Source organism: Raphanus sativus, chromosome 1, assembly GCF_000801105.2.
Source record: "Raphanus sativus cultivar WK10039 chromosome 1, ASM80110v3, whole genome shotgun sequence".
In the NCBI taxonomy this organism is placed as follows: Eukaryota; Viridiplantae; Streptophyta; class Magnoliopsida; order Brassicales; family Brassicaceae; genus Raphanus; species Raphanus sativus.
The window spans coordinates 5,987,216-6,004,712 of NC_079511.1; the positions used below are offsets into that span (position 1 = coordinate 5,987,216).

At 34.2% G+C, this 17,497-nt stretch overlaps 4 protein-coding genes across 6 annotated transcripts in view; 2 read left to right on the plus strand and 2 right to left on the minus strand.

The window, feature by feature from the left end:
* LOC108807389 (choline/ethanolaminephosphotransferase 1) overlaps positions 1–17,497 on the minus strand; it is a 90,153-nt gene that overhangs the window by 55,809 nt on the left and 16,847 nt on the right. The window lies entirely within an intron of this gene.
* LOC108811551 (phosphatidylinositol 4-kinase gamma 6) lies at positions 2,269–4,860 on the minus strand. 3 transcript variants are annotated; one of them, XM_018583626.2, is made up of 3 exons: positions 4,685–4,860; positions 4,409–4,469; positions 2,269–4,334 (listed from the first exon to the last, which is right to left on the minus strand). In XM_018583626.2, the coding sequence occupies exon 3, from the start codon at positions 4,254–4,256 to the stop codon at positions 2,427–2,429; it is 1,830 nt and encodes a 609-aa protein (XP_018439128.1). In that variant the 5' UTR covers positions 4,257–4,334; positions 4,409–4,469; positions 4,685–4,860; the 3' UTR covers positions 2,269–2,426. The 3 variants fall into 3 exon arrangements, with proteins under 3 accessions (XP_018439128.1, XP_018439113.1, XP_018439120.1); XM_018583611.2 differs by having other exon boundaries at positions 4,409–4,517; XM_018583618.2 differs by lacking the exon at positions 4,409–4,469.
* Positions 10,577–11,577, plus strand: LOC108853005 (protein BIG GRAIN 1-like E). The gene has a single exon (XM_018626478.2). It carries the CDS (start codon positions 10,721–10,723, stop codon positions 11,414–11,416), a length of 696 nt encoding a protein of 231 aa, XP_018481980.1. The 5' UTR covers positions 10,577–10,720; the 3' UTR covers positions 11,417–11,577.
* LOC108860222 (PI-PLC X domain-containing protein At5g67130) lies at positions 12,782–14,968 on the plus strand. Its single transcript, XM_018634126.1, has 7 exons — positions 12,782–12,868; positions 13,055–13,171; positions 13,796–13,912; positions 13,987–14,085; positions 14,182–14,485; positions 14,561–14,784; positions 14,873–14,968. Exons 1-7 carry the CDS (start codon positions 12,782–12,784, stop codon positions 14,966–14,968), a joined length of 1,044 nt encoding a protein of 347 aa, XP_018489628.1.

Genomic DNA, 17,497 nt, shown 5'->3' on the forward strand with positions numbered 1-17,497 from the left:
GTTTGGTTTTTGACTACAATGTGTTTACATATGTAAAAAAAGATACTAAAAAGTTCAATGTTGATCTCATTTTTTATGGGGTGTACTATATACTGAATAGGTCACTAATTTATTTTTAGTTTATTGTTAACATCTATCTTATTAAAACAGAAACATTCTATTGGACCTAACATTTATTTTGTAAGTTTTTAAATTAAATACACATTTATACTATATAGTTAAACTTACATTAAATCATTAATGTTTCTTTCTTTATACTACTATCTATGTTTCCAAACAATATATTTATTTCTTTATACTACTATCAATGTTTTCAAACAATATATTTTTTTATACTACTATCAATGTTTCCAAACAATACAATAATTAATCTTAGTTATGTTATATCTATCATTTTCTTTTTAAAATTTTGTAGAAACGTCATAATTTCATAAATTGTAAAATAATGAACTTTAAAATTTGGAGTATAAGATTACAAATTATGAAATTATTACAATCTATCTTATTAAAATAGGAACATTACAACTTATTCTAGGTGGATTTTTAAAGATGAACCTCGTATATTTAAATAAATGTCTTATTCTTTATATATAATACGTACCATACTCTAACTTTGCATTGATGTATTTCTTTAAATATAGTTCTTTTTGTCCATATTCCATATATGATTTTACATTTATTACATGTCGATTTAAATAAGATATATACTAAGAATACTAAAAATATTAATCGTTCTATAATTACCCTATACAATTCATTTTAAATTGATCAGTATACTTTTATTGGCCATATTAATTTTATTAGTACGAATAACATTAGGTAGATAAGTCATAGACACATACATAAAGATATGACTATTCTTATAACTATGTTGGGCCTAATCTACTTTCTAAAACAAATAACACATAGCTTCATATATTGTATAGAATATAGTAATATTGTATAGTATTATATTTATACAGTAATACTAAAAACAAACCAAACTGAAATATAATATATATCAAAAATGCTTTGAACCATTACACACAAAATATATTAGACCTCAGAGATCAAATTCATTTTGAAATTACGTAATAATTATTTTAAAAAATTAAATTTCGTAATGTACAAAAAAACATAAGTTTTATATAAAATTTTGTGTTACAATAAAAAAGACATAACTCGCGATTGCAAAATGTTATTTTTACATACGAAAGACAGTTTTGATATTGTTCTTTAAACACAAAATTGAATATACAAACTCGATACTACATAAAACTAAATAATATAGAATACATTTTAAAAATAAAACTCGTGCGGGTGTGCATATGTTTATATAATATATAAATATATTATGTTATACATATTTTCATATAAATAATATCCCAATGTAAGTTTATATGATAAATGTTGAAAATACAAACTATATAGCACTATATATTTAAAATAATATAGAAAAATTTACTTTACGTTATCATAAAATTTAAAAATCAAATTTAGTAATTAAACACATTGCTTATTTAAACACATTAGTACACATTGTTATTTATCAAAATTTTATATTAATACACATTGCGATCATGTATAACATTTAGTAAAAACAAAGATAAAAAAAAATTGACTCCCGCTCGGTCGAGCGGGTCATGATCTAGTGAGAACTTTAAATCTACACCAATCTCCACGAAGCATATAATAATTAAGAAAATGCATCTCAAGTGAAAAATAATCATTAACGCCAACAAGAACAATAATTGCGAAGATGATCTTGTTTACTTTTGCTGTATTTATTCATTTTGTAAGCTTTTCATATCATTTCTACACAAAGTTATTCAAAATGCTTCTATAGAAACCTTAAAGTTACTCAAAACATATATAAAGAAAATGATTCCAGAAACTTACAATGTAAATCCTGTCTCTTTGAACAAGTTGGTTACAAGTTTTAAAAAGGGTTAAAAAATATCAGGACTGTGTAAAGACATTGACAAGCAGACAAGTAATGGTCACTGATGCGCCAGTGATGAATTGTGTCCACTGAATTATAAGTTTATCACAAACACATCACATTCTCGGACCAAACGATGAACAAGTTGCCATAAAATTCACAAAAGCAGAAAGTTATGATAATAATGATGATACGTTACCATATCGTCTGAATATTAGCCATGAAATAGTAAAAACCTTATTTTTAACTGGTTATATATATTCCGTAAACATCATGCTGGACAACTATTGTTATTCTTGTAAACACGAGATTAAAAAAATAGACATATATTTACGAAGCACTACAGATGATTAAAAAAAGAACTTTATTCGCATTGCAGTTGTTCGTCGTGGCACAAAGCAAAGCTAATCGTAACGTAGATAACAAGTCATTACTTCAAACCCCGTGAAACGTACACTCCTCGGAAATTTCTACTATGTGAAGTCTTTTTAAGTCTTGTATGTTCTCAAAACTGGCACGATGTACCAAGTCTCTGTCTACTCCTCAACGTCATGGTCCGACGTTCAGCAAAAGCAGAGTCAAGCAACTCCTGAAACTTCTCCAAGAACACAACCCATTCGACTTCTATCATGTCTGCTAACTTCACAAAGTTTGTGCTAACCGGTAGCAGCACGTTCGCGCTTTTGTGACTTGACAACGTTTTCTCAGTTTCGTCTCTTGGAGTGTCCAGGTACACGGAACCCACTTTGTTGCTTAGATTACTGTCCTTCGCTGATGTCGAGAGCTTTGAGAGAGATAGAGTAAGTCCTGCCTCCTCTTCGGTTTCATCCTCTTCTCCCTCTTCGAGTTTTCCAAGTGAAGAACGTCCGTTGGAAAATGGGTTCTTGACGATGAGGGTTTGTGTCTTCGAGCTATAAACCGGATCTAAGTCACTGTAGTCTAGATCAAACTGAAACTCTGTCTCTCCTTCTATATCTGACTTGAAAGACAAAACGTCTCCTTCTGCAATCAATCTCTTGGCTTCGATGCACAGCATTTCCAAAACACTTGGAACTTCACCTCCAGCGTGGAACTCCCGAGTCATCATCTCACCAATCTCTGCAAGACAGAGTCCATAAGCAGCCGCTTCTTTAAGGAAAACAGTACACAGAGCGAGAACCCTCAGACAAGCCTCTCGGATCATTGGAAGCTCTCTTCGCAGCATTTCACAGTCTTTCACTGGGTCAAGACTTCCTATGTAGTCGAGCTCTTCTTCGGAGAAAGGTATCGAAGCCTGAGGCCAATGAATCCACTCAAAGTAAGGGTCCTCGAGTGTTTCTGGCAAGCAAAGACCATGATCTATCGGAATAAGCTCCACTTGACCAAACCTCCCATCAAGCTTCTTCACCAAAAGGTTTCCACCATGCCGGTCCGTGTTGAGAATCCTTATGTCCAATATCCCAATGCGGTGCACAGAAGCAACCGGAAAGCTCGAAGTCCCGTGATCGCTAGCATCAAAATCGTGAGCTACAAACTTCTGGAACGACGCAATCTTGCTGCTGACCAGCTTCTTCTTCTCACGAGATCTGTTCCCGTTCACTCCATCGTTGACGTTGAACACAGTGTGTGTTATCTTCACAAGTGCCGTAGGGGGAACGTTAGCAAAGTGGTCATAGTCCAGAAGGTAAGCGGCAACTTCTCTATATCCGGTTTCCCCGACTCGCACAGAAGGCTTTAAACCAGGCTCTCCGAGCGATTTCCCTGTGAAGCCTTTAGGATTGTTGGGAGCAAACGGTTCTTCATCAGTAGGCTTGACAATCGCAACGCTCTGACCCTTCTCATTCCTAAAATAGTACGCCCCTCCCATCCCACCGTTAACAAGGATCGGCTCAACACCCGTTTTCATCGCCTCAACAATGTCACTCGCCGTCTGCTTCAAAGACAGAAAACAACGCGAGTGGCTAAGTATCTCAATAGGACCACTCAGATCCTTCCTCTGCAGATCATTCCCGGTAGGTGAAAGACAAGGAGTAGACGAGCTTCTGTGCATTAAGTTACGCTTCAGCAGAAGCGGAGAATCATTCCTAACAGCACTCAGGTCGTCGTTCTTCAGCACCATATCCCCAAAGGTCAAGGAACTCTCCTCCGTGGGGAAGTTAAAGGCGATCTGAAGCCTCTTCTTCACAGTATGAACGTTGTCACTACGGTCAAGCTCCACCCCCAAAACACAGCCAGTTTCGGTTTGCACAAAAACACGTCTTCGTCCCGAAGAGTGACGCCTGTAATCCTTCGTTTCCATCTTTCTAGGTCCATGGAATTCACCTTTAATGGGAGACTTAAAGACTGCCATTGCCATCTCTCAGAACCAACCAACACGAGCTCAACAACACGGCAGTAGGAAAACTTTATCCTGGTGTTACATCAGGTAAGCCATCTGCATAAAGAACGTATAATATCAAAAATCTAGAATATTTGATTATCTGTACACAGTTCTATATTCAAAGCCACCTTCTTTATCTCTGTTTCTACACATAAACTACTCCAAGACATCTTCTTTCTCCACACACGCCTTGAAACACTCATCCACCACACACATACATCTTTTAATCCAAGAGAACTTTTTAAACAATCAAGTAATCAACACAACGAACATGATCTTCCTTTAGAATGATCATCAAAACAAATTGCATAGATTCCGAGAACTAAAAACCTAACAGATCAACGCTAAATCAAATACATCGACGAAACATAACGAGAATCAACGATTTGAAGACGAAAACTCACAAGAAACTCAGATCTGAAGTATGATTTTCAGTTACATCATAAGCATCGTGGACGAAGAGATCTTCAACGGAGGCAATGAATCGCTAAAATCCGACTCAGTGAGTCACTGATTCATCAGCCTCCTCTCTTCCTCCGTCTCTTCTATCTCTCTCTGGCGACGGCTCTTTTTTAAACTACAGCGAAGTATGGGCCATGGTTTCTTTATCATCACCAGTGACACGTCAGCTTTCTGTTTTTTATTTTATTTTTGTAATATCTAAAACAGGCAAAGAGAGCCGTGGGATGGATAGTTTTACACGAGATAACAGCCGTTAGATTGTGCACGATACGTGGCGAGCATTGAGGAGTACACGCTGTGATGAAAAAGGGAATTAGATAATGACGTGGCAACTTGTACCGACTTTACTGACGAATACGACAAGATTGTATACAGTTTCCTTTAACAAGTTGCATGCAACTGGGCCTTGGTTCTTAAAAAAAGCCCATATAACCGAAGGAAAATAACAATCAAGAGTCTTGTTATTATAGCTTGCCGCACTTTAGGGTTTGTGCCTTGTGTTTGAAGCAACACATGAAACTGGGGGGAAAAAAACTCAAAAGACGAAAAACAATATTTACTGAAATTAAGGCACTCTCGATCTGCAGAATGTACAACAGATAAGAGAGTAATATCTCCAACCTTTCTCCTGTCTCTTCTTAGCTTTCACCATTCTTGCAGGACTGCTGTTCCATTCCTTTTGCAATCTGTCTCACAAAAATGGTTATGCAGATAATAAGTAGATTTATATATATGTTTATGAGTGCATGTAAGTATGTATACATTGGGAAAGCAAAGGAGTTTGCGCTGACTGTGCTTCCATCAGAAAGAGCTGAGAGGTTTCCGGAGATTGAAATGGGTCCAGAGTAAGTCATATGAGCTAAACCTGACTCTGCTTCAGAGAAACTTCTTGCACCAAACTCGTTTGGGAAGTTGCTTGAGAAGAAGAGATGGTGATGATCATAAGAGTCCTCGAAGACTATATTGTTTAGTCGTTGGTTCTCTGGTTCACCCATTTCTGAAGGAAGATATCTCCAGCTTACTGATTTTTTCTCCCCTGTTTTCCTCTGTTCTACTTCACGGCCTAGGCTTCCTTCAGGTTCATAGGTTTTATGGGAACCCTCCATTAATATAATATCTCTCAAGGTTAAAGCCACCTTAGAGACACTCTCTGATTCAGCTATAACATCTTCGGGTGGCGATTTCTCGCAACCAACTTCATCTCCAGTCACAACCAACTCCATAACATCTTTAGTATCAACACATTCTTCAAACTTGTTGTCTTCTGAGGACTTGGATTCGGAATCATTCCCAGTACCATTTACTTTGACAGTTTCTTCCTTGTTGAGTAAGAACTTCTCCTGCACCATAGGCACACCCTCATCGACACATATATCTTTGACGACGTCATGAGTAAGCTCCTTGCAGTTATGAACAGCGATCTCTGGTAAGTCGCATGCCGATACATTCTTGTCCATAAACACTTGGTCTCTTTGAACTTGTATATCATTCATATTGGCTGGCTGGTTGATGCCTGAAGATAATATAGCTTCTTCTCTGCGGAAGACAACAAATGAGATCAGGTTAGGTTAATCTCTTGCCAAATTTATAGCAACCCGTTGACGAGAAACATAGAGCCAAAAGGAAGTTATGTCTATGAGTCTCTCCACTATTGCACACACGGACATAGATGGTTTGTCAAGAGCATGGTCCAGAAGTCAAAACATATGATGAGTCTCTCCACTATTGCATTTATAAAGTGATATTAAAGACAGTAAAAGATGCAATCAACAACCACCATTTCAACTTTACAACTTTTGTTGATGGAAAGAAAAAGACATGAGCATTATATACAGTATTCAAACCCAATGGAAGAAGACATGATGATACTGATTTTAGAATCAGACCCATGATAGTTTGCAATGGTCACACAAGCTTTTGATTAAACAGCTACACTGCAACATCCAAATCTTCACAATATATCAGATGAAGATCTAACGAACAAAGCGGTTAATATTTCATAACTAAAGAATCTAGCAAAACATCATTCCCAAACAAAAACTGGAAAATCATCAGAAAATGTAGACCCTTCAGAAGTCAACAAAATCAATAAGAAGTTAAAAAAAAAAATACATACAAGATCGACATACCCTTCTCTCTTTCTTCTGAAACTTAGAATTACAACTATTCTGAAAATATTGAAACTTTCTTTAGAGAAGGAATTGGTTGTATATGCATTTATAGTATTGTTTTTCTTATATTCGTGTGGATTTGGCTTCAAATTATTGGTTCGTGTGAGCAAATTTAAAGAAATTAAAACAGGTCAACTTTTGTCCTAAAGAAAATGGATGCATGTTGTCCAAAAAAATGGATGCATATACAACAATGGCCGGCCACGTTTTCAATTTTTTTTTTTAATTTTATTAAATTTCTCATACTTGTCGACACAAATATAAAATTTCTTGTTATTCTAATTCATACTATTTTTTGAACGATTCTAGTTCATGCTATATATACGCAAATATTATTCATGAAATATAGTTGTGTGACTTTTAAATCAAATTAAACATAATTTTAAACTAAGTTTTGATTGTCATTATTGTTGAAAGAACATACGCGAAATAAGATGAAGTTAATTTTACACCAAAAAATAACTTAAAGTAGTAGAATGGCGACGACAAAATTTTCAAATCAAAAACCAAATCATAGTGTTAGATGATAACCCTAACAAGAAAAAACTACCTAGATGACCCATAAAACACATATCCTTCTTTTGAAATATCAAATCAGAGACTCATAGCGGAAATGGTAAAATTGGCTAAGAGGATATACACTGAATACCATTGAAGTGCTTGACAAATAATGGTTGGGCCATTCATATGTTGACTTATGATACTTTCACCATAGGTCACACGAAGCCTGTCAAAACGTCAATTTAGACTTGATTCTCCTGTACCAGAACTCTTCTTTGAAGTTTTGAACATACCTTTTTACGGTAGACAATTTTTTTACATATTTTATTGGTTTCGACAGAGAAAAATATATTTAGTGTTACAAAGTGGAATACTAAGTTAAAGGAATTTGTCATTAATCTTTTATTATATTTTCCTTTTTTCAAGGAAGAAACTATCCTATACGTGGATATATTTTTAACAATAGTCTTGTTCGTTTCAGCATCACTGCGTTTAGTGGCAGCGGTAAAAAAATCACTTCGAAAGAGATAAAAATTAACAAAACCAAAAGTTAAAGTAGTCTCTAATGGTTATCAGAGGTACAAAGAAACGCAACGTCGGTGTCGTCGTTAGGTTCAGCGTCCCTAGTTAGAAGTGTTTCATGGGTGCCGTGCGTTATCGTGATGAAAGGCTTAATTCTTGTCCGAAGTATTACTGGAATTTGGTATGTTCCTTCTGGAATACAGTATTTAGAGCATGATAAATGTTTTTGGCTGTACCTTTGAATTTTCGAACTTTTAATATTGTGAGTTAAATCATTCATCGTAGTTTCAGAATGTAACTGGTTAATAAAACCTGTATCATTTAAGTAGTCATTGCATCAATCGTGTTTTGCGTGATTTTTATTCTGTTTAATTGCTTTATTTGCGTGGATAAGAATCCACAAACATATGTGGTTAAAAAAAAAGAAAAGAATCCACAAACATACAAGTTCCACCATGTTCCTTCTTTGGCAAACACTGGTGCGAATGTCAGAGCAGAAGAAAAAAATGAAAAGTAAGTGAGCCAGCATATCTTGTTCATGTACACCATTAATATCGCCACAGCTCTTCTTCGAACTTGGACACCATTGGATCAATCAATTATGGTCAGTTTATGTTTTGTTGTTGCTGCTGACGTAATTACCGAAACAGTGAAATCCAACCAGATAATATTCTATTATGTTATTAGATTATAAGTGAATTATTTTTTTCTTTTACAACAAATCCAGTGAATTATTGTTACTCTATTTCAAGTAATTAAGATACTATACTCGTAAGACGATCAAACTTGACAATATGATGTCGATATTTTGTTCTCTAGAAAGTTACACAGTCAAGTAAAAGTGAAGAGTTTTGACGTTGTAAGGACATCTCTATTGATTAACATCATTTTTTTCCTTTGAGATGATGTAAACTTGAAACACAAACTACTTCAATATAGCTCTCTCGAAAAAAAAATATAAAGAGAAATTATTTAAATTATCACATTTCTAATATTATTTTTCATGTTTATTTTAACTATATTTATTTTTAGTTTTAAAGAGATAAATAGACATTTGTAATCTCATGATTAACCAATTTATGGTTTAGATTTGAGAAGTGAGTTTTGGAATGTGGAGTTTAGAAATTTAATAAATATTTGAATAAATATTTAAAATTAAAAGTGAGCAGTGTTGACGTTGTGTATTTAACATGCGTGCATTTGTATAATTGTCAATTAGAAATTATCAAGATGCAAAAAGAAAATGATTTTAGGACCTGTACATTTTTAGTTGCTATATCTAATCAATATCTAAATTCTCCCAACAAATTGATCGATGGGTCATCTTATCTTTATCACCTTTTCCCTTTGTGACCATAAAAGGGCTTGGGAACTTGCATGACAGCTTGAAAAGGTGTGAATATTCATGGATAATAACGTGGCATCCCCACGAGCACAAAAGAACATTTGATTCATATATTTTGGCCTAAATGTTAAAAATATTAAAGAGTTCCAACATTATATGCAATTAGAAGATTCATTCGGTATGGTTTCGCTAATAGTAGCGCACTTTACTCGTCTATAACTGATATTACATACCCTATCAATTTTAAAGTTTCTTAAGGACAGCACAGCGATAATAATATTAACTAGTAGTAGACAACATAATTATCGACAATAGTGATCAAATCTAATTTAGTCATATTATCTCTTGTAATGATTCATTGTGTTACACAGAAAGTTATAAGGTTTTATTATTATTTAATTTTATATTATCTGATAAACATGTCATCTTACTTATTATAACTGTTTTAACTCAAACTGTTAGATTGTAATATATGAGAGGTCTTGATAATTAAGCGGGCTATAATTTTTGTAAACTTATGAAACTTAGCAAATAATCAAGATATTTAACACTTAATATTTCTTTTGAAAAAACATTACTAAAATACACAAAATCGAACAAACCCATCTTTATTCGCTAAGACTTTCACCTCACAATTATTGTGTGTAAAAACACATATCCTTTTTTGTCAATCTAAAGCATACAGTAAAAACTCTATAAATTAATAATATTCGGACTATGATATTTTATTAATTTATAGAGTTATTAGTTTTAAAAAAAATCTAGAATTATTATATATTAAAATGTATTTTTATAAAATAATCCAAAATAATTAATTTGACTGTATATACATTAATAAAAATTTTGAAATTAGACTTTCAAGTAATTTTTATTGTATTATCTGTGTATATAAAATATGTTTAATAAGTTTTAAATGTTGTTTAGATACAATTTTACTAAATATTAGCAAAATATATCGAAATATTAACAATGTAGAGATAATTCTATTGTGAAATAATATAAATAATTCAACTGTTTGTTTGTACTTATATAAAATGTACATATACAAAATAGAATATTAATTTATGATTTCGGTGGAACTATATATTCACATAGGATTTTCTATAAAAAATATTATCTAATTATTTTATCAATTTATATCATATTTTGAACCAGTCCAATTCAAGATCAGAAAAAAAATTATTAATATTATTTATTAATTTATCAGTATAATTTATAAAGTTTTCATCCTATCTTTTCATTTTCAACCTCGGGTTGTGATATACTAGTTATGAAGTTAAACATAACTAAGATATGAACCTGATTTAAACTGGTTCAGTTAACCGATCTCTTGCATTCTATAAAGCAGACGCAAGCATCTTTCTAGCTCAAACCACAGTCCTAATAACAAATACCGACAAACAAAAAACACAATCGCAACTCTTGGAGCTCAAGAAATAATGTCGGAGAACGCAGGCGATTTTTCAACCACTAAACCAAACATCAAGAGGAATGGCTCCGGCGAACTTGACGTCTTTGAAGCCACTCGGTACTTCTCCGACTTCAACGAACCAACAATGGCCGAGAACTCAAGAATCCAGATTCAGAAACAGAGCACTGTTACAGAACTTCGACAGAAGAGAGTACACCCTGAAACAGAGGACCAGCTCCCGGAACCTAGAGTCGTCATCGTGAAGCCGCAGGAGAAGGAGATGAAGACACGTGGCGGCGGTGGGAAGAAGCTATCCAGCTTCTTGAACTCGCTTCTCCGTTCAGCAGGACTGAAGAAGTTAAAGTCTAAGTCTAAGTCAGCTCCAGAGGTGGAGACTCCACGTGGGGAAAGAAGGAGAAGGCATAGCTGTGTGGTGACCGTGACCACACACGACGAAGCTTCTTCGCCGATCTCCGGTGCCGGCGCGTTGAGTTTCAACACGCGTAGGAGAAGCTTTGATGAGAAACACGTGAAAGGTTTAGGCTCGAAGAAGAGTGATCAGAAGTTGAACGTGATGTTCTGTGAGAGTCTCTGCTCAGTCCAGAAGGTTGAGTGTAAAGATCAAAATGGAGAAGAAGATAATGTAAATGGTGGATACGAGAGTGATTCAGGTTCTGAATCTGATCTTTTTGAGTTGGACTTGTTTGCCAAATCAAACCCCTAATTAAGGACGGTCCCAAAATGTAATCATCTAATGTAATCTTATTATAAAAATCTAATAGTGCGTGGTTTGTAGACCAAAAACAAAATGGGTATGGACCTAAAAATGGTGTTGCACTCTTCCCTTATCCTGCTTGAATAAAAACAAATGTAATTAGGTGATAATTCAATATCCTTCATTCTGTATAAGCTTAACTGAATTAAAATAATTTGAATAAATTCTAGATATTTTCTGAATCTGATAGAACATGTTAAAGCGAATCTTTAATAGTAGACACGTTATGATACAATTACGAGAGAACTATTGGTCTGATTGTGACAAAAAAAACGGTAAATGGTTACGGGCAGTATGACTTGTGGTACGGTAACAACTGGCGATATCACATCTCCTTACCAATTTGCTAATAACACATGAGGTTTAACCGGATGAGCTCTCGCGTTGACGATGGATGCTCTCCGCTGTTTTGAAGCGGTGATGAAGTAGACGTGGGTTGCATTGATTCGGGTTGAAATCTCAAGTGAATCCCGATGAAGCTTTCCACTGATCTTAAGTTGGTTTGGTTCCGAGGATTTGCGACGGTTGGTGGGTCTCGGTCGTGCCCTCTGGAGAAGACATGCAACAGCGACGCTCGTCGGTTTGGGAGGATCGAGTGATATGTGTGTCCGATTGGGTGAGGATCGTGACACGTGGTAGTGTTTTCCGAGATGTCGGTGGAGGTTTTTTTGTTTCTTTCGTTTTAAAGTTGCATAGTTCTCATATAGGCTTTAACTTTGTATGTTTGTATGGTTTATGGGTTTCGGCCTTGTATTTTTTGGGCCTTGGGTCACTAATATAATTTCAATTTGGGAAAAAAAGGACTATTGGTCTGATTGTGACAAAAAACGGTAAATGGTTACGGGCAGTATGACTTGTGGTATGGTAAAAACTGGCGATATCACATCTCCTTACCAATTTGCTAATAACACATGAGGTTTAACCGTTGCCAGGATCCCATCATTTTCCAGGCTTATATGTGTTGTGTGTGATTAGACCAAACAGATTTTTAAAAATCATTTTCATTATATGTTATTCAGAGTGAAAACTTCAAAACTAGTCCAATCTGAAATATTTCATTCTAGATTTAGTGATTCCTTATATTCTTTTTGGTCAAATCTTTGTCTAATTTTCTATATAGCAATACTAATTACTTTTAAAGAGGTTACTCAAACAAGAAAGATTTAGATATTAAGGAAAGATAATCTTTAAAAACATTATAAGTTCATGAACAAGACTCTAACACTGTAAAAACGTTTCGTTTTCAAAGTTACACTAATTCTATAAAAGATAATAGAGATCCCCATTTCTTTGTTAGAAAAAAAACCAGTAACAATGGGACGTTTCAGATTCTTCTCTGCAGTCACAACTTTGGTTTTGGTCGCATCAATCGCTTTTGCTTCTCCCCAGGGCTCAAAACAGGTAAACCAATTTTCATAAAAGTCAAGATTATCTAAAGATGCAATGTGAGTTCTGCAAACGTTTCGGTAACCAACTATGAAAACTCGCCAGAATTTCTTAAGGAGATCAAATTGAATATATATTTTATGTTATAGTTAGGGATGTTATCATCCATGTTAAAATTTAGGGCTTTTCATCAATATTCAGCTCGGCAATCAATGCTCATCCCACGACGAGTGCAGCGTTGGACTTGGTTGTTTTAAATGCGGCCTCAATGGTGCAAGATGCGTTAGATCAAACATCACAGATCAATTCTCTCTTGTGGTAAGTAAATTAACGCTTTTAATATTTATATGTTATAACGCTTTTGATAGGATGTGAAAATTTGAAGCGCAAACGCTAAACACCAACGCAAAAAGATTTGTTTGAATTTATAGTTTGCTAGTAAGGTTTATCGTAAAACATTAAAAAAATTTGTGATTTGGAGTAGTTATAATTTATATTTAGTTAATTCAGGCAAACCCAAACGCAACATTTTTTACAAAAAAAAAAACCCAAACGCAACACACAAATCTCCTAGGTCATAATTCATACACTAAGCTGTATTTTAGTGTTTTTGTGTATTATATGAATGTACATGAGATTCATGTCACTTAGATCTCTTTTAATTTTCAAAGGGACATTCTTAACATGACTTTTTGATGATGGATCGTTTGCTCCATTACTTGTTTTCTTCTTCTTGAGCTCTGTCACGCATCAATCTCATCACGCTATTATACACGTTTATAATGTTTATTTTGTCGTAGTCGTAAGGTGTTTGATCAGCGGCTCCTGAGTTAACTTATTGTTCTTCTTCTAGTAGAGCCATAACGAATCTTTTACTTTCTTGACATACTATATATAATGACGCAATAATGACTATTTAGTGTGTGTGTGTTTTTGTAACAGAACAATTCCATGCCGTTTAACAAATATGCATTTTTGACGACCCACAATTCATATGCCATTGAAGGAAGACTGTTTCATGTGGCGACCCAAGAAGATAGTATAACCCAACAACTTAATGTTAGTATTAATTCATTGACACATAATCAGTTCATTATGTTTCTTAATTTCTAGTCTATAATGTAAATGTTCAGAGTGGTGTTCGAGCATTGATGTTGGATACGTATGATTACAAAGGAGACGTATGGTTGTGCCATTCGTTTGGCGGGAAATGCTATGAACTCACCAAGTTTGTAAGTCTAATCTCAGCAACTTTTGGGAAGATAAAAGACTCTAACTAAACATGGCTTCGTTAAAATGATTTGTTTTTTTTTTATGTCATATTTTAGAAACGGGCGATAGATACGTTCGAGGAGGTATTCGCATTCTTGACAGCAAATCCATCAGAGATCGTGACATTGTTTTTGGAGGACTACGTCAAAACGCCAAATGCGTTAACCAAAGTTTTTACCGACTCTGGTTTGAAGAAGTTCTGGTTTCCGGTTGAAAACATGCCTAACGGTGGACAAGATTGGCCGTTGGTTAAAGATATGGTTGCAAATAACCACCGGTTAGTCGTCTTCACTTCAGATAGATCTAAGCAAGACACCGAAGGAATAGCTTACCAATGGAACTACGTATTGGAAAACAAATGTGAGTGTGTAAGATGCCAAAATTCCGGTTTAATCATTGTTGGTCGAGAAATAACCGATTAATCTCAATTATCAGATGGGGACGATGGATATAAGCCTTTCGAATGTAGCAATAGGGGAGAATCTGCACAGCTAAACGATAAAAGCAAAGCTTTGGTTTTGGTAAATCATTTCAGGACAGTTCCGGTTAAGATCTTGAGTTGTGAGGAGAACTCTCAACATCTTATCGATATGCTTATTACATGTTACGAAGCCGCTGGGGACCGATGGGCGAATTTTGTTGCTGTCAATTTTTACAAGGTAAGGTTATAAAAAATATGGTTTTAGAAAATAAAATAAAATAAAATAGAGTAAAATTTGTTTTATTTATTTCCTGGTTTGAGTATAGAGGGGTGATGATCAAGGAGGAACATTTCGAGCAGTGGATAAACTAAACGGAGGGCTTCTATGTGGACGTGATGATGTTCATGATTGTCATCATTGACAAGCATGAGTTTATAGTTTTCAGAAAAAATATAAATCTTAAAGCTAGCTTCTCATTAATTTTCCTTTTCTTTGAATTTCATTCATACATTGTCGAGTGCATTGTTGAGATATAAAACTAGCTATTTTAAATCTCTAAATTCCAAAAGGGAGAGTCAAATCCCTATGATTAAAAAGAAACCAAAAACATAGCCAAGCAGAAGCAAACTAAATAAAAGAACAGAGATCATAGAAATTAAGCGAAATGAGCCGAAAAGGACTTCACACCTAAGAACAAGCAATAAACCTTAATTCCTTGCAACCCTTGAAGAGAATTACCAACAATCTATATGATAACTGAATCCTCTTATAATAGTGTGTTGTGAACGAACACTTTGAAGAAAGCAAAGAAAGAAAGCAAAAAACAATTGAGTCAAATATCCATTTAAGGTTTGTATAATTGATATGTAATACTAATGGGCTGAAACCCATAACACTAAGGCCTGGCTAGCATGTTTGTTTTTCTTTCTCAGGCTTTCAATAGAAAAATGTTTGCAAAAAAAAAAAAATTAATTTAAGGTTTGTATAATATTGTATGAATGAATAACTTTAAAATTCTTTAAATTTATATTTATAATAATTTTAAAACCAAATTATTTTTCTATTTAATAATACATATTTACTTTAAAAAAGTTTACAATTCTTTAAATTTATATTTATAATAACTTTAAACCGATTTTTTTCTATTTAATAACCTATATTTTTTTTTAAATTCCTAAACCTAAAAAAATATATTTCATTGTAGGGTTTCCGGCTTCTGCACCTTATAGATATCTATTTTGATAATAAGTTTATTTTCTCTGTGCCTACATCCGGCCCAAAATATACTGATATTTTATCGGTGCACATAAATCTAAAAAAGTTCCAATTATGTAAAAGTAATTTAAGTAGAAACCTATAACTTTTAGAATTGATAATTCAAACATAAAAGTAGTTGAGAAATGATGCAGACAACGCTTAAAAGTAAACTGTCTGAAGAGGTGAAACTATTTGCACACTATTTAGTATGCAAATGCCCCTAGTTTTATTATTATAGTTCACAACTTTACATATTATCAGGGCCGTCTTTTATATATTTGGGGCCCTGGACAAAATATTTCCTGGATCCCAAACATGTCGGCCGAAACACCATCGAGAACGAAGAAAAAGCAACAATGCAATCAAAATTTGACAATTTATCAATCTGACATCCTTTCCACCCATGGAAATAAAAAATATATGAATGAAAATCCCGTAAAAATGTTTCATTTGGATATCATTATTGAACTATAATAACATGTTATGTGTGTGATGTGCTGAACGTACCGTTGATGATGCTTCAAACAAACTCAAATTGAAGATACTCAAATTTTGATCGAGTGCCATCATCAATCCATGATTTTTCACATGTTTGGTTATAAGAAAAAGAGACCTAACAGCATTATAAATGCGTCTTAAGATAAAGACTATTAGCATTGCCATTGTCAACATCAAAATCATCAAAAGTGGATTCTCGGATCAGAGTAGTATAATCGGAGCCTAGTTGTTGTGTTGATCAGAGGAAGAAATCGATCAATGTAACATAGAAGACAATCACATATTTGATCCCCTACTAACCGTTCACTATGTTATTTATTTGCTCTCTTTCAGAAATTTTCATTTAGCTTATGTTTAAAGAAACTATGTTAAATTGTTAATTTTTCGTTATCAACCTATTAAATCTGTTAATGAAGAAAACCACTAGCTCCACTAGAAGTACCTACCGAACCTTCATCTCCTATCACTGATTTGTTGCTCCATTGTGCTATTGTTCCTTCTGAACAAGGACATGCTTTAGCAATCAAAAATCAAGATTCTGTTTCTACAGAACCTGCCACTAACACATCAACAGATAATGAGGTCGTTACCTCTACCTCTACCTCTTCTTTAGCAACCACTATTGTTGCTGAGAGTAATCTTGGCTCTCAAGAAAATGGTGAGTTAAACTCTTATAATCACCAATTATGGAGCATGAATGACTGAATTGCTGTCAGCTAATCCAGTGCATTCAGATATTGAAATTTTCTGCTCTTGCTGCTACCATCCTTATTTCTAGTTTATCAATTCCGTCAATTTTAAAGTAATGTCATTGATGAGATTGTCTCAAACAACTCATTTGGTGTGGTGAAAAATGAAAATGTGTCTGGGTCTAAGACGTTTGAATATTTGTCAGGTTATGAAAACATTAATGTTCTTATAGCACGAGAGAGGTCCTCGTGGGTTTCAAACCAACCCAAAAGATGCAAAAAATGGAATGGACTCACGTGGGTGCTCATGGCCGAGGTGGCCGTTCTGGTCGTGGTCATCATTACTAGTGTGTTAGCTAGTCTTATGTCATTTTTATCTAGTCTCCATCTCTACTTCTTTTTTGCTTATTTTCCTTGCTTGGGAGCTCATGTGGCTGCCCTTCTCTTTTGTAATGCTTTCTCAAACTATATGATCTAAAAATTCATATCCTTGTAATTTTTTTTAT